We start from the raw sequence: 23,151 nt of genomic DNA on the forward strand, positions 1-23,151 counted from the left end.
CAGGGCCCTTTGCAGAGCAGCCCATGAAACTCTTGGTGCCCAGGTGGTAGGACCACAAGGATTTCTCCTCCCGTGAACAGGAGCAGTGACTTCAAATTGCTCAAAAAAAAAAAAAGAATGGTAACCAGTCACTCTGAGCTCTGGACTCTGGGCAAGCTCTGTTGTTTTTTTTTTTTTTTTTTTTTTACAGTGAGCTTCTGTTATTTTCCATTATATATATATATATAAAAGAGTTACTGTTTAAATGTCTCAGTTTAGCAGCCTAGCAGGAGGGTCTTGGAGGTGGAGAAGCAGGAGTAGAGCTTGGGCCCCCGGAGAAAGATGTGGGTTTGAACCCTTCTGTGCAGTTGGGCCCTCAGGTTGTTGCGAACAAGAAAGACAAGATGAAGAAAGTAAAAGCCTCTTTGGGGGACTTCCCTGGTGGCACTGGGGTTAAGAATCCATCTGCCAATGCAGCAGACACGGGTTCGAGCCCTGGTCCGGGAAAATCCTGCATGCCGCAGAGCAACTAAGCCCATGCGCCACAACTACTGAGCCTGCGTTCTAGAGCCCGCGAGCCACAACTACTGAGCCCACGTGCCACAACTACTGAAGCCCGCGCGCCTAGAGCCCGTGCTCCACAACAAGAGAAGCCACTGCAATGAGGAGCCCGTGCACCGCAACGAAGAGTAGCCCCTGCTCGCTGCAACCAGAGAAAGCCCACATGCAGCAACAAAGACCCAACACAGCCAAAAATAAATAACAACAAAAAAAAGCCCTTTGGAACCAGAATGCTGTGGGAGGGTGGGGATTACTCTTTGCAGCTGACTCTTAGTTTGGCTTATGGTGGGGCCGTGGAGGGGGCCTGGGGGAAGTTTCTTGGACTTTGGTTTCTATGCAAGGTGGCCAGTTAAAAGAAACAAACTGCAGGTTGCTGAGGCCTGCGGGTATCCATTGCGTGTTCATTCCTGGACAGATGTTCCTGGCGGAGCCTGGAGGTGCCAGTACCTGCAGCCTGCTTCCCATGCAGCAGTGTGGCCTTGGGCAAGTCACAGATCCCTCCAAGCCTCATTTAAAAAAAAAAAAAAAAGACTTTATTTTTGCAAGTCTTGCTTTTTGGTGGAAAGTGGGGGTAATAGCACCTACTTTTGAGATTACTGTAGGGATAAATAACCTGATTCCTGAGAGCAGGGCTTCTTAAGCACCTCTGTACCGCAGACCTATCAGGCAGCCTGGGGAAGCCCATGCATGCCTTCTCAGAATACTCTTTTTAAACGTGTAAAGTAAAATACACAGGATTACAAAGGAAACCAATTCTCTTGAACTACAGCTGGGCTTTTTCATCAATGCACTAAAAAATAAGATCTGCAGTGAGTCTAATGTAACTACCGTAATTTTGAAGTTGTGGTGAGCGTGAACGATATTTTGTTGTGTCTGCAGTAGCTGAAATTTGACAGGGAAAAAGCTGTGATTTCTTGTGCTGACACTACGGAGTGTATTGCCTACATTCATAATCGAGGGGAATGTTAAATATCAGGTAGGAGTTGGTGAAAAAAGTTGCAAATGTTTTCCCAAACCCCTGAAGAAAGGTCACATTCCCCTGAATTCTCTCCCTGGGCCCCAGGTTCAAAACCCCTGCCATAGAAGGTGCTTCACGCCCAGCAGGTAACCTCCAGAAATGAGCTGAGACCCCTCCCTGACCTCCTTGGAGCAGAGGGTCCTCGGGCTCAATGCAGACCCAGAAAGCTGATGAGTGAGGTCGGGGACTGAGAAATTAAAGCCTTCCTGGTCTCTCTGGGTAAGCCATCGAGGGCCTGGTGAGTCAGGAGAAGTACCAGGCATGCAGATGACGTAACCTCAGGTGGTGTTCATGTTGCGCGTGGCCCGTCTGCAGGCTGCACTGGGGCAGGTGAGTGCTCGGGGTGGGGTGGCGGGGTGCAGTGTGGGTCTAGGCTGAAGGCGGCCTGTGGGGGTGAGGGAGCACTTTTGAGTCAGGAGGTGACACTGCGTGGGCTCCAGAGTCCAACTGCCAGAGTTCAAATCCCAGCTCCGTCACTTAGTAACTAACCCTGGCAGGTCACTTCACCTCTTTGTGCCTTGGTTTCCTCATCTGTGAAATGAGGATGATAGTAGTACTTCTTAAGGGGTGTTATGAGGATTAAGTATTATACTTAAAGCTCTTAGAATAATATCTGGTAAGAGAAAGTGCTTAATAAATGATGACTGAGGGATTTCCCTGGCGGTCCAGTGGTTAGGACTCCATGCTGTCACTGCCCAAGGGCCTGGGTTCCATCCCTGGTTGGGGAACTAAGATCCCACAGGCCACGCAGTGTGCCAAAAAAAAAAAAAAAAGATTACTGAAATCCACACCTTCACTGTTATTCTAGGATTTATGAGACTCCACTTACTCAGAATATGTTTCTCTGTGCTGCTGAGAGATGAATCAGACGCAGCTTCTGGCTTCAAGGAGCTCCTAGTTTAGGGAGAGAATGGGAACATGAGCACATACTTTGAGTTAACTAGGATCGGTGCAGTGCTTGTGAGCTTGGGGTGCTGTGCAAAGGTGGGGTTTGGGGAAGGAAGGCTTCCTGGTAGAGGAGCCACCTCAGCTGAGCTTTTTTTTTTTTTTTTAATTTATGTCAATTCTCTTATTTATTTATTTTTTGGCCGCATTGGGTCTTCGTTGCTGTGCGCGGTCTTTCTCTAGTTGCGGCGAGCGGGGTCTACTCTTTGTTGCGGCGCACGGGCTTCTCATTGCAGTGGCTTTTCTTGTTGTGGAGCACGGGCTCTAGGCACGCGGGCTTCAGTAGTTGTGGCTCATGGGCTCAGTAGTTATGGCTTGTGGGCTCTAGAGCGCAGGCTCAGTAGTTGTGGTGCTCAGGCTTTGTTGCTCCACGGCATGTGGGATCTTCCCGGACGAGGGCTCGAACCCGTGTCCCCTGCGTTGGCAGGTGGATTCTTAACTACTGCGCCACCAGGGAAGCCCTCAGCTGAGCTTTCAAGAAGCACTGGGCATTAGGGTTGTTCCAGAAAGAGCGGGCAGCTTGAACGGGAAGCTGGATGCTCCGAAGTTGCTGGAGTGTCACATTCCAGGCCTGGCCGTGGGTGGGTGCTGTGTGACCTGGATGCGCCGCTTGGCCTTTGTCCTCCTGGTAGTGGGTGTCATGCAAGGTTTTGTTTGTTTTCTAACTTTCTTCACAGGAAATCGCAAAAATGGTAACAAAGAGTTCCCTTCACCCAGCTTCCCTTGATGGTGATATACAGCCAGTATACATGATCAAAACCAGAAAACTGGCATTGGTACATTAGTGGACTACAGAGCTTATTCACTTTCCACCTTTTCTTAAACCTGCATTCATTTGTGTGTGTGCACGCACCTGGAAGGGTTTTGATGTCACATGGGGGAGTGACGTTGACATGTATGTCGGATACCCCTGACCACCAAATGGCAGCAGATTGGAAGGAGCTCGATGGAGGCTGTTGGCCAGAGATGATGAGGGCCTGCTAGTGGAGATGATGGGCGAAGAGTGAAGAAGTGTTTGGGAGGTAAAGGTGGAAGGAATTGGAGATTGACTGAGAACAGGATGATGGTTGGATCTAGGACTAGAGTTGGGGAATAATGGGGGAGGAGCAGGATTAGGCAAGAAGCTGCTGAGTGAAGTTTGGGATGTGTTGAGTTAGAAGAACACCCAGCCCAACTGGGACAGGCGCCAGGGAGGACTTTCTGGACACGGAGGCATCCAAGCTGGGTCTTAAAGGATGAGTAGGAGTTGGCTGGGGGTGGGGTGGGGAGGAGGAGGGCATTCCAGGTAGAGGGTTCAGGATTAGGAAAGACACAGAGGTCATAAACAGTCTGGGTATTGGACATCTGGGTAGCACTTCCCAGAAGGTAAGAGATGTGAATCTGAAATATTGGGGAGGGGGTGAGCCTGGTGGGAGGAATAGATTTGTGAGTCACTGACATGACTCATGAGATCATGAAATGCAAGAGCTCATCTGGGAAGAGCATGTCAAGTGAGGAGAGCAGGAACACCATCCTTTAAATGGAAGACCTGGGCAGAGGAGGAGGAGGACCAGCGGACACAGCCAAGGGTCCTAGAAAAGGCCAGTAAAAAACTGTCCCCCACTGGACTCAGCAGCTAGGAGGTCCCTGGGATGGGGAGGACCCTTGGCAAGCACCCTCAGTGGAGTGGGCATGGGCTTGCTGTGAGTAGGAAGTGAGGATGTGGGAACAGCGTAGACAACCCTTTCACGAAATGTGACCAAGAGGCGGAAGGGATAAATTGGGAGATTGGGACTGACATATACACACTACTGTATATAAAATAGGTAACTAATAAGAACCTGCTGTATAGCACAGGGAAGTCCACTCAGTACTCTGTAATGGCCTATATGGGAAAAGAATCTGAAAAGAAAGAGTGGATATATGTGTATGTACAACTGATTCATTTTGCTATACACCTGAAACTAATGCAACATTGTAAACTATACTCCAATAAAAATTTTTTTTAAATGTGACCAAGAAAGGGAATCAAGGTTGTGCTAGCCAGAAGGGGATTCAGGAGCAGAGGAGGGAATTATTTTGGGGGTGGGGGAGTCTTGAGCATGATGACACACTCAGGGTCCTGGGGCTGGGTCTGATTACTTAATGGGCGACAGCAAGGGTAATTATGGTGATGTGTTTGGGCCCTGGGGCCAGGCTGCTAGGGTTTGAATCCCAGCTCTACCTTGTTTCAGCTGTGTGACCTTGGGCAAGTCACTTAACTTCTCTGTGCCTCTGTTTCCTCCTCCACAAAATGAGAATGATAGCAGTCCCTATCTCATAGGATTGTGCGATCCTTAAGGAAGGTATTATGTGTATAGGGATCATGACAGCCCCTGGAACATGGTAGCCACTCAGGAAATGTTAATATTATTACCTGATTGTGAATTTATCTCGGTCTCAGTTTTTCTCATTTATTTATTCAACACTCATTCATTCTTATCTAGGTAATGCTTGGATTGGATGAGTTGATACTCATTCATCCATTTTTTTTTTTTTAAAGAATTTCACTTTTATTTATTTATTTATTTATTTATTTATTTATTTATTTATTTATGGTTGTGTTGGGTCTTCATTTCTGTGCGAGGGCTTTCTCTAGTTGCGGCAAGCGGGGGCCACTCTTCATCGCGGTGCGTGGGCCTCTCACTGTTGCGGCCTCTCTTGTTGCAGAGCACAGGCTCCAGACGTGCAGGCTCAGTAGTTGTGGCACACGGGCTTAGTTGCTCCGCAGCATGTGGGATCTTCCTGGACCAGGGCTCGAACCCGTGTCCCCTGCATTGGCAGGCAGATTCTCAACCACTGCGCCACCAGGGAAGCCCCATCCATTTCTTTTTCATCCAAACCACCATTTCCTGAGCACTTCCTCTGTGTCAAGCATGGGCCAGACGTTGAGATTTTGGAGGGGCTAGCGCAGTCCCTGCCTGGTCAGATGAAGATCTGAGTCTTTAAAATTCTGTCATTTTCAAACCCTTCTCCAAAATGGAAAAAACAATGTGTTTCTTTCATGGTTCTCAGGTCAACGGTTTGGTCTTTTTCTTGGGAAGAACAGTCCATGGACATTTTGGCAGTCCTGGAGCACTGGGCTTAAAATCAGGCTACTGGTTCCCATTTGGCCCCTGTCCTACTGTTGGCCTGATGTCAGTCATCTCATTTTGTATTTTAAATTACAAGGCTAATACTTTTTTTTTTTTTTTTTTTGTAGTATCTTTGTCTGGTTTTGGTATCAGGGTGATGGTGGCCTCATAGAGTGAGTTTGGGAGTGTTCCTTCCTCTGCAATTTTTTGGAAGAGTTTGAGAAGGATGGGTGTTAGCCCTTCTCTAAATGTTTGATAGAATTCACCTGTGAAGCCATCTGGTCCTGGACTTTTGTTTGTTGGAAGATTTTTAATCACAGTTTCAATTTCATTCCTTGTGATTGGTCTGTTCATATTTTCTGTTTCTTCCTGGTTCAGTCTTGGAAGGTTATACCTTTCTAAGAATTTGTCCATTTCTTCCAGGTTGTCCATTTTATTGGCATAGAGTTGCTTGTAGTAGTCTCTTAGGATGCTTTGTATTTCTGCGGTGTCTGTTGTAAATTCTCCTTTTTCATTTTTCATTTTATTGATTTGAGTCCTCTCCCTCTTTTTCTTGATGAGTCTGGCTAATGGTTTATCAATTTTGTTTATCTTCTGAAAGAACCAGCTTTTAGTTTTATTGATCTTTGCTATTGTTTTCTTTGTTTCTATTTCACTTATTTCCGCTCTGATCTTTATGATTTCTTTCCTTCTGCTAACTTTGGGTATTGTTTGTTCTTCTTTCTCAAGTTCCTTTAGGTGTAAGGTTAGATTGTTTATTTGAGATTTTTCTTGTTTCTTTAGGTAGGCTTGTATAGCTATAAACTTCCCTCTTAGAACTGCTTTGCTGCATCCCGTAGGTTTTGGATCGTGGTGTTTTCATTGTCATTTGTCTCTAGGTATTTTTTGATTTCCTCTTTGATTTCTTCAGTGATCTCTTGGTTATTTAGTAACGTATTGTTTAGCCTCCATGTGTTTCTGCTTTTTACGTTTTTTTCCCTGTAATTCATTTCTAATCTCATGGCGTTGTGGTCAGAAAAGATGCTTGATATGATTTCAATTTTCTTAAATTTATTGAGGCTTGATTTGTGACCCAAGATGTGATCTATCCTGGAGAATGTTCCGTGCGCACTTGAGAAGAAAGTGTGGTCTGCTGTTTTTGGATGGAATGTCCTATAAATATCAATTAAATCTATCTGGTCTATTGTGTCATTTAAAGCTTCTGTTTCCTTATTTATTTTCCTTTTGGATGATCTGTCCATTGGTGTGAGGTGTTAAAGTCCCCCACTATTATTGTGTTACTGTCGATTTCCTCTTTTATAGCTGTTAGCAGTTGCCTTATGTATTGAGGTGCTCCTATGTTGGGTGCATATATGTTTATAATTGTTATATCTTCTTCTTGGATTGATCCCTTGATCATTATGTAGTGTCCTTCCTTGTCTCTTGTAACATTCTTTATTTTAAAGTCTATTTTATCTGATATGAGTATAGCTACTCCAGCTTTCTTTTGATTTCCATTTGCATGGAATATCTTTTTCCATGCCCTCACTTTCAGTCTGTATGTGTCCCTAGGTCTGAAGTGGGTCTCTTGTAGACAGCATATATATGGGTCTTGTTTTTGTATCCATTCAGCAAGCCTGTGTCTTTTGGTTGGAGCATTTAATCCATTCACATTTAAGGTAATTATCGATATGTATGTTCCTATGACCATTTTCTTAATTGTTTTGGGTTTGTTTTTGTAGGTCCTTTTCTTCTCTTGTGTTTCCCACTTAGAGAAGTTCCTTTAGCATTTGTTGTAGAGCTGGTTTGGTGGTGCTGAATTCTCTTAGCTTTCACTTGTGTCAAAAGCTTCTGACTTCTCCATCAAATCTGAATGAGATCCTTGCCGGGTAGAGTAATCTTGGTTGTAGGTTCTTCCCTTTCATCACTTTAAATGTATCATGCCACTCCCTTCTGGCTTGCAGAGTTTCTGCTGAGAAATCAGCTGTTAACCTTATGGGAGTTCCCTTGTATGTTATTTGTCGTTTTTCCCTTGCTGCTTTCAATAATTTTTCTTTGTCTTTAATTTTTGCCACTTTGATTACTATGTGTCTCGGCGTGTTTCTCCTGGGGTTTATCCTGTATGGGACTCTCTGCGCTTCCTGGACTTGGGTGGCTATTTCCTTTCCTATGTTAGGGAAGTTATCTACTATAATCTCTTCAAATATTTTCTCTGGTCCTTTCTCTCTCTCTTCTCCTTCTGGGACCCCTATAATGCGAATGTTGTCGTGTTTAATGTTGTCCCAGAGGTCTCTTAGGCTGTCTTCATTTCTTTTCATTCTTTTTTCTTTAGTCTGTTCTGCAGCAGTGAATTCCACCATTCTGTCTTTCAGGTCACTTGTCCGTTCTTCTGCCTCAGTTATTCTGCTATTGATTCCTTCTAGTGTAGTTTTCATTTCAGTTATTGTATTGTCCATCTCTGTTTGTTTGTTCTTTAATTCTTCTAGGTCTTTGTTAAACATTTCTTGCATCTTCTCGATCTTTGCCTCCATTCTTATTCCAAGGTCCTGGATCATCTTCACTATCATTATTCTGAATTCTTTTTCTGGAAGGTTGCCTATCTCCACTTCATTTAGTTGTTTTTCTGGGGTTTTATCTTGTTCCTTCATCTGGTATATAGCCCTCTGCCATTTCATCTTGTCTATCTTTCTGTGAACGTGGTTTTTGTTCCACAGGCTGCAGGATTATAGTTTTTCTTGCTTCTGCTGTCTGCCCTCTGGTGGTTGAGGCTATCTAAGAGGCTTGATGGGAGGCTCTACAAGGCTAATACTTACTCTCTGCAAAAAGTCCAAACCATGCTGAGGCATATAAGGCAGAAAGGAAGGTGGTCTGTGTGCTGTTGCCTCTTGGCAGATCCCAATTCCCGGAGAGAACCAGTTAAATTGGAGAATATTCTCTCACACAGATGTAATCATACAACCCAAAATGTCCTGAAATCTGCTTTTTTCCTTTCTCAACCATGTACAGAGACATCTCCATGACAATACATATAGATTCAATAGCTGCATTGTATTCCATAATGCAAGTGATTGATTAAGCTAATTCTTTTCTGGTGGACATTAAGGTTGCTTCTAGTTTTTTATTCCTTAAAAAAAAAAAAAAAGAATCCCTGGGGACTTCCCTGGTGGTCCAGGGGTTAAGACTCCGTGCTCCCAATGCAGCGGGCCCGGGTTTGATCGCTGGTCAGGGAACTAGATCCGCATGCCTGCAACTAAGAGCCTGCATGCCGTAACTAAAAATCCCGCATGCTTAAACTAAAAGATCCTGCACGGTTCAGCGAAGATCCCGCACGCAGCAGTGAAGATCCTGAGTGCCACAGCTAAGACCCAGTGCAGCCAAATAAATAAATAAATATATTTTTTTAACCCCTGTACAAATATAATTTGAGGGCTTGTACAAGGATTTTGGTAGGTTAAATTCTTGGAAGAGAAATTTCTGGGTCAAAGAGAAAGGGCATTTTATCATTTGGAAGGCTTTTGGCTGCAAGTAACAGAATTCCTTCCTCAAAATGGAGTTTATTAAAATCTCAAGTGATAAATGAGGCAGAGCAGTTCAAGGGTGAGTTTATTGAGTCAGTTTATTAAACACCTTTGGGCAGTCTTTCTTCTCTGCCATCTTCTTACTACACTCTGCCATACAGCAGCAGGAAAAGGAATTATTTCTCCTGTCCCATTTTAAGTGTGAAGGAAGTCTTTCCCAGAAGCCCCTTAGCTGATTTCCTCTCCTTCCTATTGGCCAGGGTGATGTCACATGCCCTCGTCCAAGCCAGTCCTGGCGAGGAAAAGGACCGTTACGATTGGTTTAGCCCAGTGCAGCTTCACCGGGGTACCTGGGAAAGCAACAGTATCGGGGCAGTGCCAGGGAGGAGGAAGGGAAGCTGGCTGCTGGGTAGGCAGCTTGCTCATTTTGGCAGACGTTACTTCACAGACACCATCAGTTCACCCACTCAGTGTATTGGCAGTGTTGGAGAGTGCCCATTCCTCTGCCTCATCGACCTGGCTCTCTTCTCTCATTAGCCTCATGAGTGAAAAGTGTCATCTTGTTGTTTTAACATGTGGTTCTGTCATCAGTGAGTTTCTTTTCCTTTTTTTTTTTTTTTTTTGGCTGTGCCACGCAGCTTGTGGGATCTTAGTTCCCCAACCAGGGATCGAACACAGGCCCCTAGCCGTGAAAGCACTGAGTCCTAACCACTGGACTGCCAGGGAATTCCCTGAGGATCATTTCTTTTTTTTTTTTTTTAATAAATTTATTTATTTATTTTTATTTATTTTTGGCTGCATTCGGTCTTCGTTGCTGTGCACAGGCTTTCTCTAGCTGTGGCGAGCGGGGGCTACTCTTCATTGCAGTGCACGGGCTTCTCATAGCGGTGGCTTCTCTTGTTGCAGAGCACAGGGTCTAGGCACGCGGGCTTCAGTAGTTGTGGCACGCGGGCTCAGTAGTTGTGGCTCGCGGGCTCTAGAGCGCAGGCTCAGTAGTTGTGGCGCATGGGCTTTGTTGCTCTGTGGCATGTGGGATCTTCCTGGACCAGGGATCGAACCCCTGTCCCCTGCATTGGCAGGCGGATTCTTAACCACTGCGCCACCAGGGAAGTCTCCCTGAGTAACTTTTCTTAATGGATTATATTTCCTGTGAGTTTCCTGTTCATGTTCTTTGCCCATTTTTTAAAGTAATCATAATGATTATAAAATAAAAATAGTTGATATTAAATGTTTGTCTTGTGTCAGACATCTCATTGAAACTTCACATCAACCCTTTACAGTAGATATTACTTTTCCTGTTTTAGAGGCGAGGGAAGTGAGACACCGAGAAATTAAGCAGCTTGTATGCAGGTAATAGGGAACAGATCTTGGAGTTGAACCCAGGTGTGCACCTGGGTGTGAGGTCAGGTACTATGCTGATACAGTGAGGGAATCATTTTCTGTTGGCTCTAATTCACAGCTGTATTTCTGAGAAGAGCCCATTTGAGGCAGATCCATCTTGAAATTCCTAAATTATAAGAACCTGGACCCAGAGTTGGGGGACTGCCCAGCTTGGCGGTGGGAATCTTTTTTCGTTAAAAAGGAATGAGATTTGTTTGGCTTACATGCTCCTTGCTCCTCCACCAAGTGCCCTATCCGAGTCGTGCCTGACCCTCACCCTCGAGGAACTCGCCTCCCTCTTTAGCTGAGAACACATGATCTTTTAACCACTGTCTTAGTCTGCTCTGGCTGCTTAACAAAGTATCATAGACTGGGTGTCTTAAACAACAGAAATTTATTTTCTCGCAGTTTTGGAGGGTGGACGACCCAGATCAAGGTGCTGGCGGATTTGGTTTCTAGTGAGAGCTCTCTTGTGCTTGCAGACAGCTGGCTGCCTTCTCACTGTGGCCTCATCTGGCCTTTGCTTGGTGATGCCTGCCTTCGGGGAGAGGGAGGGAGAACTCTCTGGTGTCTCTTCTAATAAAGACACTAATCCTGGGCTTTCCTGGTGGCTCAGTGGTTAAGAATCCACCTGCCAATGCAGGGGACACGGGTTCGAGCCCTGGTCCTGGAAGATCCCACATGCCTCAGAGCAGCTAAGCCCGTGCGCCACGGCTGCTGAGCCTGCACTCTAGAGCCCGTGAGCCACAACTACTGACCCCGTGTGCCACAACTACTGAAGCCCACGCTCCTAGAGCCCGTGCTCTGCGACAAGAGAGGCCACCGCAATGGGAGGCCTGCGCACTGCAGCGAAGAGTGGCCCCCGTTCACCGCAACTAGAGAAAGCCCGTGTGCAGCAACGAGGACCGAACGCAGCCAAAAATAAATAAATAAAATAAATAAATTTAAAAAAAAAAAGGACACTAATCCTATCAGATCAGGACCCTACCCTTATAACCCCATTTAACCTTAATTACCTCCTTTGAGGCCCTATTTCCAAACAGTCACATTGGGGGTTAGGGCTTCCAATATAAGGTTTTCAGGGGACACAAACATTCAATCTATCAATTCTGCCCTTGCCCCACCCCCCAAATTCATGTTCTCATCACATGCAAAATGGATTCATTCCATCCCGATAGCCCCCGAATTCTTAACTAATTCCAGCATCAAGTCTCAAGTTCAGAGTCTCATCTGAATCAGATATGGTTAAGACTGGAGGTGTGATTCATCCTGAAGCAAAATTCCTCTCCAGCTGTGAACTTATGAAACCAGACAAGTTATAAGGTTTCAAAATACAATGGTGGGACAGGCATGGGATAGACATTTCCATTCCAAAAGGGATTCATCGGAAAGAAGAAAGAGGTCACAGGTTCCAGGCAAGTCCAAAGCCCAATGGGGCAAATTCCATTCGAGTTTCAGGCTTGAGAAGCGTCTTTGGCTTGATATTCCCCCTTCCCGGCCCACTGGGGCACAGCATCACCCCCACAGCTCTTCCAGCACTTTGCCCCCCAAGGCTCTGGGCCTGTTGAAGAGGAGGCAGTGGTCCCACCCTTTGAAACCAAGGAGGCAGCCCTGATGATCTCTGAATTATCTTTGGGGTTATATTTCCCTTTTCTTAAAGGATAGAGCATGTTTGCAGCCAAATCGCTCTATGATCCTGTCCTGTAGAATTCCAGAAGTCCTGCAGCCTTCCTTCATTCCGTCATCCAGCCTTCTCTGTCCCCTTTAGTTCAAACTGGCATTATTTCTGCTGGTATAATTCCATCTCTATTTCTGACTTCTGCTGATGGCTGATTTGATCCATACTAATCTCCTTACCAAATGGCTGTTCAGCCACAGCCTAGGTGTTCTCTTCAGAACACTCCGTCTCGTTTTTTGCAATATGGAGAAGCTGAGAATGTTCTAATTCTTCAAGTTCTGGTTCCTTTTGTTAAACGATTCCTTCTTCAATTCATCTCTCTTCTCTTGTATTTTACCATAAGCGGTAAGGAGGAGTCATGCCACAACTTCCATACCTGGCTTAGAAAGCTCCTCTGCTAAATATTGTTTCATCGCTTGCAAAGTCTACCTTCCACCAAACACTAGAACACTATTCAGCCAAGTCCTTTGCCACTTTCCAACAAGGATCACCTTTCCTCCGGTTTCCAGTAACCTGTCCTTCATTTTCATCTGAGATCTCACCAGAATTGCCTTAGTGTCCATATTTTTACCAACAGTCCTTTCATGGCAGTCTGGGGGTTTTTCTAGAATGTACCACAAAACTCTTTCAGCCTCCACTCATTGTCCAACTCCAAAGCCACTTTTGTATTTTTAGTGTTTGTTATAGCAGCACCCCACTTCTCGGTACCAAAATCTCTATTCGTCTAGCCAGGCTACCAGAAGAAAATACTGGATCAGAGCCCTACCCTCGTGACCACATTTAACCTGAATTACTTCCTCAGAGGCCCCTTCTCCAAGTACGGTCACACTGGGGGTTAGGGCTTCAACGTATTAATTTGGGCGGGGACACAAACATTTAATTCATAACAACCACCTATAAAAACGTTCTTCCCAGGGAGGGAAACTGAGGAAAAGGGAGGCGTGTGGGGCATTAGATGACTGACAGTTTTGCTAATGAGATAAAATCTATTTGCCAGCCCTGGCCTGGGAACTTTACACTCAATAAAATGAATCTAGAGTGGTCGATATATAGATCCTGGGACAGTAAATTGAGAGAAACATATTTTTGTGTGGGAGCCTTCCCCCCAGTCACTCCACAGACACATCTGCCTTCTCTGGGACACAAGCGCTCACGGACACCAAGCACAGGCTCAGGTGCCTGGGAAGGTTGCTGAGCGGTTCCGCCTCTACTGTGCCTTTGAGGGGGGAGGGCAGCAGTGTCTTTACCAGCCTAAAGTCAGCAGTTGTAGGCCTTGTGAGCCGTCTGAGCCTCACTCTCCCCATCTCTCAAATGTGGGTCCCAGCATGGTCCAGCCCACAGTCAGGATCAGATAAAATGTGGGAGATGACAGTGATTTCATAAACCATCACATGCAGCCTGCCAGAAGGCCTGCCCTCCCTGACACCAAGGAGCCAACTCCTACTCAACCTTCACAACCCAATTCAGACGTTGCCCCTTTTGAGGAGCTTCCACTTTCTTTGTGCCTCATCCCAGCCTGTTTACCACAGGAGTCTGGTTTGGGGTACAGCTGCTGGGATATCTTTGCATGCCTCTAACTAGGTTGTAAGGCCTGGGTAAGGTAGGCACCCTGGCCTTCTCATCTGCATATAATGGGCATATGGCAAATGTTGACTTGAATGTCCAGCACAGGAATTCTGATCTAATAGCCACCATTTATTAAGTGTCTGCGGTATACCAGGCCCTGAAATGAGCACCTTCTATGTATTAATCCTGTTGGTGGGTGCTAGTTGTAATCTCCAATTTACCCAGCAGGAAACTGCCACTCAGGGGATCTGAACCCCTCTCCATAGCCCACGTGCGTGGCCGAACTGCTCCTTTGGGATTTTGGTGGTCAGAGAAGTGGATTCACACCCACCTGGTGAGGAGCCTTCTTCATACTGCCTGGGGCAGAGAATGTTTATTCCCTGGCATGGGCTTCAGACTTATCAGGAATTACCACTGGGACGGTTACAGGCAGCATTTGTTTCTGTTTGCTCAGACCTCAGGGCCTAGAGAACTGACTCAGAGATGCGTCTCTGACCACTGAGGTTTTCTGAGAGGACTGCGGGCTGAACGGGGCCGGGGGTTGGGGGTGAGGGAGCGTAGTAGGGCAGGCGTTCCCACGAGGCATGGGCTGGTGTGGGGAATTCTGTGTGTGTGTGTGGTTCTATAACTTTATTGGACAATCACCAGTTAGTTCTCATCCACATTAACTGTAGATTTTTTAAAGTGGTGACAGGTACATAGGTAACCAACTTACAGAGTTTGTTTGGTGACTCTTCATCTTCATTATGTTTTCTGGACAACCACACACGGATACGGTATGGGACATTCCTTATTCCTTTGGCCTAGACAGTTTTGTTGAGCCTGGTGTCAATGCGTCCAACTGGAGTTCCCATCTCCTTTGTGGCAGATTTCTGGATTTCTTTGAGTGCCCGAGGGGAGCGCTTCTTGAAACCCACCCCATGGATGCGCCTGTGAATGTTGACAGTGTATTCTCTGGTCACTACCTCGTTGACGGTGGACCAGCCCTTCTTCTTCTCGCCACCCTTCTTTGCGGGAGCCATCCTGCCGGGCCGGGATTGGAAAAGATGCTGTGGGGAACTGGGCCAGCAAAGGTAAAGAAGGCTCTAGGCTGGGTAGGACAGAGTCTGATTTGTGGTTTGAAAGACCCCTGTGATGACCTTGAGGAGATGGGGGCAGTGAGGAGGCTGGTCCTTGTCTGGGGCAGGTGGTGTGGAGGGATGGGCATGGCAGCTGTGGCCACGCCCTGTGCCGCTGGCCATCAGGCCTGCGGCACCTTCCCCCATCCCACAGCTCCCCTGCCAATGCTGGGCCTCCCTGTGTGGTGATGGGTGCACCCTTGTCTTGCCCACCCGAAGACCCTCTCTTCCAGGGCAAGGATTGGGCCTGACCCCAGGCCCCCAGGAAATAGGGTGAATGAGTGTGTGATGGTCGTGTTGACGGGACCAGGAGCGTTTCCATGGAGGAGCCAGGCTCTGAAGGATGGATGGAATTTCGTTCACAGGCTGGAGAGGAGCATGGCCGCACAGGTGGAAGGACCTGCAGAGGCGCAGGCTAGGAGACAGGAAACCCCAGCAGCCTGTTCCGGCTGGAGGCCTGCGTGGGGCGTGGGTGTGAGGATGATGAGCGCTTGTGTCACAGACAGGGACACTGAGGACAGAGAGACCAACCAAGAGACCAGCTCGGCGACGCACAGGCGGCCCGGGGCCACCGCAGCCTGCCTCCTGCAGGAGAACAGGATCTTTGTGTCCATCCCAGGGACACTTGCAGAGGTTTTGGCAGGAGGGAGGAGCGGTGCTGGAGGACACACACTTCCGCGGTTGTTGGACTGTTGCTCTGAGCCAGGCGCTCTGCACGTGTCTGACCCCTCACGACAGCCAGTGCGGTGGGAGTGCCATCAGCCCCACTTTCCCCATCAGGAAAATGACTGAGGTCCAAAGTCACATTGTGTGCACATGCTGGCCTTCACACCCAGGTCTGAGTCCAGAGCCCTGGCCCAAGGCCCTGGCAGGGTGAACAGGCGTGTAGTGAGCACTTGCCAGTGGCCCTGGTCCTGCCTGGGGTGGGGAGCTGCTGTGTGTGACAGTGTTCTGGGAGCCTGAAGACGCGGTGTGGCTCTACCCATCCTGGGAAGGACAAGCGGGAGGAGGGAGGTTCCGGTGGCCTGAGCTCTTTGCTCCCATACTCTCGTCTCCTTGGAGCCTCACAGACACCCTGCCGGCCCCGGGCCACACGGCGTCTCACAGCTCAGAGCGTGGGGCAGGATGTGGCCCTTGATAAGCTGGGTTCCAGCCCTGTTTGCCCGCTCACTGGTCGAGTGACCTTGGGAAAGAGACTTCACGTCTTCGTGCCCCCACTTTCCTCATCTGTAAAATGGGCTTAGTGACCCCTGCCTGCTTACCTTATGTGAGGACAACGTGGTAGAACCCAGGTGGAAATAAAGGACAAGGAAGTAGAGAATTTTTAGGTGTCAATTTGATACACTTGCTGCCTCTCCAGAGTAGCTGGGTGTTTTTTACACCTTTTTACACCTCTTTGCCAGTGAGGCAGTGAGGATCCACTCCCCGTGTCCGCATACCGGCCCTCTGTGGATGCTGTGCGGGGGCCGAGGTACAAAGCGGAGGCCCGTCCCCCAGTCCCGGGCTGGGCAGTCCCACCTCCCGGCCTTGCCCGTATCCTCTTGCAGTACCGGTTTGATGGGGCAGAGCATGGAAAGGGCCCATGAATGGCTGGGACAGAAAGTGCTGGCCAGCTGGGCCGTGGGCACCCCAGCCTCAGAATCTGACCCGGGGAAGGCCCAGCCCCCTCCTGGCTGTCACTGCGTGGGACCAGCTGACCTCCGTGGTTGCAGGGACGGGGAGCCAGGCGGGCTGTCTGGATCTGGCCACGAGCTCCCAGCTCCCGGGGGCTCACCCTGGAGGTACCAGACCCCTAGCTGCTCTGTCTGAGCCTCCCTTCTGCTTAAGCACCCCCGCCTTCAGTTTTCACTCCCTTCATCTCTGGAGCACATCCCTGCACGAGTTCAGTGCCTTTCACTTGCGGTGCAACTTCGGGCCATCCCTCAGCCTCGCTGAGCCTCGGTCTCCCTCATCCGTAACGTGGGGAATTCCCTCCACCTCGCCGAGATGGTGGGGGTACCGGGCCACCCCGGCCTGGTGCAGTGGGGGCCAGCCAGCTCATGAAGGGGGCTCCCTGAGCTTTGGTTTCCTCCTTGGTAAAATGGGGACAAAATGACACCCGCCTCATGGCAGATTCAGTGAGACCCTCATACAGAGTGCCTGGCCCACGTGTGGTGCTACATTGTAGCTGTGATCATCGGCATTGTTTTTCTGTGTCTCTTCTCCCCAAACTGTGCTTAGTGGTAAAACAAGGTTTCTCCCTTGAACTTGAGGGTATCCTGTGCAGTATTGCAGCCCCAGCCACGCATGGGAAAGGGCAGGTGGCCTCCAAGCAGCCCGGGCCCATCAAAGTCACTGTGCAAACTCAGGGTCCAGTGGGACGTGGGTGTGGAGGGCAGAGCTGTGTACCTGGTTCAGACACTCTGTGTAGACCTCGAGACAGGTCACCGCCCTCAGGGACACTCCCACCACCCGCCCCGGCACCTGTGAGGTGGGGTGAGCACGGGAGTGAGGGAGCACACGTTGGGGGCTTGGGGGTTGGACGGTGACTGGCCCCCGCTGACTGCCTGATGGATTGTGTTCTCTCCCCAGAGACTGATGGAGAGGCAGAGACGGAAAGCGGACATCGAGAAGGGGCTGCAGTTCATTCAGTGAGTGTGCGGTGGGCCCGGCTGGGCAGGGTCCCCTGAGGCATCCCCGGAGCACGCGCTCTCCAGCTCTCCCTTTTCTTGCTCGCTGAGCCTTTGCTGCTCAGGCTGCCTGTGTGTTGGGGAGTGAGGAGGTGGGACAGGCTGGGAAGGGGCTGGCATGGCAGGGGCCGGAGTTACCCCTAACCCTGAGCCATGAACCCGCCCCACACATATGCGCTCCCTGACCCTGGTTACCCTTTGGTCTCATCCGGCATATCATTTTACCCTCCCTCTCCATTCCTGCTCCTACGCTCCCTGTTAATTCTCTTGCTCGTCTGTGCACATCTTATAATAAATCCCTAGTTCTTGCTTACTGAGCATGTCTTTCTGGCTCCGTGCTGGGCTCTTCACATCCATCATCTCTCTAATCTTCACAGCAGCCCAGTAAAGCAGGTGGTCTTGTCTCCATTTTGCAGATGAGAAAACTGAGGCTCAGAGAGGTTAAGAAACGTGTTTACAGTCACACAGCTATCAAGTGACGGAAACCTGGGTCTCGCTGACTGCAAGCTCACATCTCTTTGCATTATTTGCCCCCTGTACCCACATGCCATGTTTGTTTTTTCATCTTTTTCTTTACACGTAAAATATTTTTACTAGCTCCTTTCTTTTATCTCTCTGAAATGGACCCTCAGAGGCATGTTTATCATGATGCTAATGAAGCATAAGCTCCTGGCCCCTCGCTTGCACGGGTCCTTTCTGAAGCCTTTCAGGACCCGCTTGCATGGGTCCTTTCTGAAGCCCTGAAAAGCTCCCTAAGCAATTATTTGTTTCTAATTTTGTGTTCTTTTTCTTAAATACGACTCCCCACAGAACTGGGATTTGCATCTACACACCCTCATATACTCCCCAATTTTGTTCTCTCACAGAGACCTGCAAAACATGACCTGCCTTTTCACCACAAGCTGGGTCCCTTTTCACACACACACACACAAACACACACACACACACATGCAGGATCTGTTCCTGTTTATATTCACACACCACACTCTCCTTCCTCAACTTGCAACACAGCCACTTTTCCTGGCTTCGGCCTGCTCAGAGCTGCCCTTCACTGGGGGTTCTTCTTCCATGTGGGGGAGGGCTTTGATTTTGGGAAAGTGCCTGAGTTTTATTCAGAGGCCAGTCTGGTGAACAAGGCAAGCCTTGGGAATTCTGTCTTTTTTTTAGATTTTTGTTTCACATTGGAGTATAGTTGATTAACAATGTTGTGTTAGTTTCAGATGTACAGCAAAGTGATTCAGTTATACATATACAAGTATCTATTCTTTTTCAACTTCCCATTTAGGTTATTACAGAGCAGAGTTCCCTGTCCTATACAGTAGGTCCTTGTTGGTTATCCATTTTAAGAATTCTGGTTTTTTTAAAATAAATTTATTTATTTTTATTTATTTGTTTTTGGCTGCATTGGGTCTTTGTTGCTGCGCGTGGGCTTTCTCTAGTTGCGGTGAGTGGGGGCTACTCTTTGTTGCAGAGCACGGGCTCTAGGCACGCAGGCTTCAGTAGTTGTAGCACGTGGGCTCAGTAGTTGTGGCGCACGGGCTTAGTTGCTCCACGGCCTGTGGGATTTTCCCGGACCAGGGATCGAACCTGTGTCCCCTGCATTGGCAGGCAGATTCTTAACCACTGCGCCACCAGGGAAGTCCCAAGAATTCTGTTTTTAAGTCACTGATTTTTGCGGAGCTGGAACTCTGAGCCCCAGACCTAGATCCACATCCCGGTGTCCCTGCTTCCTGGTGGTCTCAGTGCCTGCGAAATGGAGATAATGCCACTTCCCTCCCAGGGTCGTTGTGCTTGGGATAAATGTTAGCCTTGTGTCCTCCTTCCCCTTCCCAAAGGGGAGTTCTGAGAAGGTTTAGCAACAGGCTTCTTGGGAACCCATGTGTTGGTCTCCTGAGAGACTGCTTTGCAGCATACCTAGAAGGACCTGCTCCTTTAAAAATGACTGTTTCCTCACGTACTGACTTCGTGTGCTTAGCAAACGTTTATTAGGCATTTCTGGGCACAGAGCACCGTAGGAGCCATAAAGTGGTCTGGACAGGTGGGTGCATGGCTCGTGTAGAGCCTTAAACACCAGAAGGAGGCGATCTTGAGGACAGGGTATGACCTACTGAAGACGAAGCTGATGCTGGAAGAGGAGAGGCTGGAGGTGGGAGACCAGTTAGGAGGAGAGTGGTGGGGCCAGTGCTGGGGCAGGAGGGACGGGCCCTGGTCTCTGACGGTGGGAGGCAAGTGAGAGGGCGGGTGACCGGCCCCGCTGTCGTAATCAGAGACACCTCCTCCCACACACACAGGGGACCTCCGGCATCTCCTCTCACCACTTGTCACTTACTAGCTCAGGCTGCTCTTTTTCGCCCAGGTGTTCGCGGTGGCTCCGGGCAACAGAAAGAGCCCCAGCCCTGCCCTCTGGCCCTGGCTCTGACCTGCTCTGTGACCTTGGGCAAGTCACTGCCCCTCTCTGAATGTTTGTTTTCCCCTCTGTGACATGAGAGACCAGAAGACAAACCCCAGCTCCCTTCCAGCCCTGCCATTTAGCCTCAGAGATGTGCCTCAAGGCTCCTGGGCTGATGCTTTCTTCTGTACTGAGCTGGCGTTTTTTTGGCCATGGGCAGGAGAGGGTGCGTAAGACCCCATCTACTTTTCTGAGTCTGGCATAAGGGGTTAGGTCTTGAGTGCCGGGCCTTGGCTGGGGTTGTGTGGGTTTTGCGGGCAGGGACAGAAGTGCAGAGACTCCCAAACTAAGGGGCCCTGAGGTGGACTTCGGGTGCCACCCAAGGGCCTGCAGTTGCAGGTTTGGTCTGGGGAGACATGGTCGTTCCCAAGGGCTGGTTTCTTAGGCAGAGGACAGCCGACTGGAGCTGGAGCTCTTTCTCAGCATCTGCACCGGGGAAAGCCTGGCTGCCAGGCCCTGGGGCAAACACAAGACCTTCATCCAATCTTCCATCGGAAACAGAGGGCCAGCGTGGTGTTCATTTAAGGAGAAAAAACTGCTATCCCCTGACCCCAGTCCACAAGGTGATGTCTGAGGTCCGAGCTGGGGGGCCGGCTCCAGGCACAGTCTCTAATCTGAGGCTCTGGCTCCTGCACCTCCGGGAGGCTGGGAACTCTGGGCCCACCCAGACCTTGCGTCCTTCTCCTTTTCCTACAGGTCGACCCTACCCCTGAAGCAAGAAGAATATGAGGTGAGCATCAGGGGCTGGGCTGGGGGAAGGTGAAGGGCGGAGCGTCCATGGTGGGGGGCATGGGGCCTGGGTGCCAGGGCTGGGGCTGAGTGGAGAGGGCCCCCTGAGCCCCCCCTGCACCCTGCCCCGGCAGGCCTTTCTGCTCAAGCTGGTGCAGAACCTGTTCGCTGAGGGCAATGACCTGTTCCGGGAGAAGGAGTACAAGCAGGCCCTGGTGCAGTACGTGGAGGGGCTGAACGTGGCCGACTACGCCGCCTCTGACCAGGTGGCCCTGCCCCGGGAGCTGCTGTGCAAGCTGCACGTCAACAGGGCCGCCTGCTACTTCACCATGGTGAGCTCCTCTCCTCCACCCGCGGCCCGGACAGCCCAGCGACTGGGCCCCCGTGAGCCTCTGCAGCTCCGCCGTCCAGCTCCGCCGTCCGCGCCCGTGGCTCTCGACCCCAGCGCGCAACAGACACACCTGGAGAGCTTTTAGAGGGCTAATACATAATGAAAAAAAGTTTAAATGATATTGGTGCCCAAGCCCTTCCCCCAGATGAGTTAAGTTAGACTCTCGGGGTGGCCTGGGCCCTGGCAGGAGTCTGTGGGCCATCAGGGCTGAGGGCTGCTGCCCTCGTCGTGTCCGCTGCCTCTTTCTGCAAACCTGAGCGCTCCTGCTCCTCCCCCCGGGGCTCCTCCCCCCGGGGCTCCTCCCCTCCTCACACCCTCAGCCTTACTCCTTTCTCCAGACTCCCAGCTTCCTCCTCCTCCCCTCCTCCCTCAGTCTCCAGCCTCCTCCTCTTCCCTGTCCTCGCTCACTGATTCAGTCGTTCCCTGAGCCTGTGGGAGCCCTGCCGTGGGCTCTGCAGAGGATCCAGACCGTTCTGGATAAACGGGTCTACCCGATGCCCGTTCCCAGCGTTCTGCGCGCTGAGCTGCCTTCCGGATTTCACTTCCTCTAGAGGCGCCTTTATTCCGCTCGGTCCGTGGTCTTCTGAGTGACCGGGCTCATCACTGTACAGTTTAAAGGCCTTTCCCCTCCATGTCCTGCCACTGACCCACAGCAGCCCCTTCGGCTGGACACACGCATGCCCTTGACTGAGCCTGAACGCCAGAGCTGTTTCCCAGAGCTCTCCAGCCCCAACCTGACATCCTCCTCCTCTGCAGGGAAGGGAGGCTGGTCCTCAGTCCAGGTGGGGGCAGGAGGCTGGGGGAGGGAGGGTAACAGGCTGACCGGCCGCTGCCTGCTCCTCTCTGGCAGGGCCTGTATGAGAAGGCGCTGGAGGACAGCGAGAAGGCGCTGGACCTGGACGGAGACAACATCCGGGCGCTGTTCCGCAAGGCGCGGGCCCTGACCGAGCTGGGGCGCCACAAGGAGGCCTACGCGTGCAGCAGCCGGTGCTCCCTGGCCCTGCCCCACGTGAGTGCGGCCCTGCAGCCTCGCCCGCAGAGGCCAGGCTCCCAGCCCTCTGCACTGGCCCTCTCTGGGGCCAGGCACCACACCTCTCTGAGCCTCGCTTTCCTCTGCTGAGACACTGATGTTAACACCAGGCATTGCTGAAAATACATTGTGTATTGACTTACTTAATCCTTGTGACAATCCTTAGAGACAGAGATAGAGATAGATAGAGATAGACACTATTATTATCCCTATTTTAAAGATGAGGAGACTGAGGCACAGAGAGAAAGAAACTTACCCGAGATCCCGGCTAGGGGGTGGCAGAGCCGAGACTTGAACCCAGGCAGTCTGACTCTTAACTTCCATACTCTGAGAGTACAGGGTTGCAGTGAGCACCAAACGGGGTGCCACATGTGCGGGGACGCGATGTCCAGGCTGTCATCAGGTGGGGAAGGTCAATGGGAAAAAAACCAATCGAGGGTCTTGCTTGCCCCAGCCCACGCACAGCTGGGCACACAGCCCCTCCGCATTCATTCGTCAACTTAACAAATGTTTACTAAGTGCCCACGGAGTGCCCAGATCTGTGCCTGTCAGGGACCCACAGTCTATTCGGAGACAAATGGAGACAAGCCTGGGGTCTAGGCCTGGCTCCACTACAGAGCCCTGGCATGATCTCAGACAAAGCACCGCCCCTCTCTGCACAGCAGTTCCACATCTATAAAGTGCCCTTCCTACTTTATCTCTGAAATAATGGGTGTGGAAAGGCTTGGAGAAGGGTAAATGCTGCCCAGGAAGGGCTGAGAGAGTTCAGGAGTGGTCAGGATCCTGGAGGGCTCCCTGGAGGAGGCAGGGCTTGAGTGGGGCTGGAAAAAGCAAGAAGGATTTGGGTGGGCAGAGCAGAGAGGAGGCTGTATGCACAGTGATCAAGGATGTCAGTGCCAGAGAATTGGCCTGCGTTTGGGTTCTAATCTTGAGTCTGCCACCTACTAGCTCTGTGACCTTGGACACGTGGTTTAGCCCCTCTGAGTTTTAGTTTGCACCCCTATAAAGCGGGGGTGGTAACATACCATGCATCATAGGGCTGTGCTGAG

At 50.0% G+C, this 23,151-nt stretch overlaps 1 protein-coding gene and 1 pseudogene across 1 annotated transcript in view; one reads left to right on the forward strand and one right to left on the reverse strand.

The window, feature by feature from the left end:
- Positions 1 to 23,151, forward strand: part of ZC3H7B (zinc finger CCCH-type containing 7B) — a 56,030-nt gene that overhangs the window by 6,516 nt on the left and 26,363 nt on the right. The window contains exons 2-5 of the mRNA XM_059937049.1: positions 17,406 to 17,464; positions 20,649 to 20,682; positions 20,816 to 21,013; positions 21,923 to 22,081. Of these exons, the coding sequence (XP_059793032.1) occupies positions 17,412 to 17,464; positions 20,649 to 20,682; positions 20,816 to 21,013; positions 21,923 to 22,081 (444 nt within the window). The 5' untranslated portion in view covers positions 17,406 to 17,411. The remainder of the gene's footprint in view (positions 1 to 17,405; positions 17,465 to 20,648; positions 20,683 to 20,815; positions 21,014 to 21,922; positions 22,082 to 23,151) is intronic.
- Positions 9,075 to 14,738, reverse strand: LOC132373799 (large ribosomal subunit protein eL31-like; annotated as a pseudogene).

The sequence above is a fragment of the Balaenoptera ricei genome, chromosome 10 (assembly GCF_028023285.1).
Source record: "Balaenoptera ricei isolate mBalRic1 chromosome 10, mBalRic1.hap2, whole genome shotgun sequence".
NCBI classification, from domain to species: Eukaryota; Metazoa; Chordata; class Mammalia; order Artiodactyla; family Balaenopteridae; genus Balaenoptera; species Balaenoptera ricei.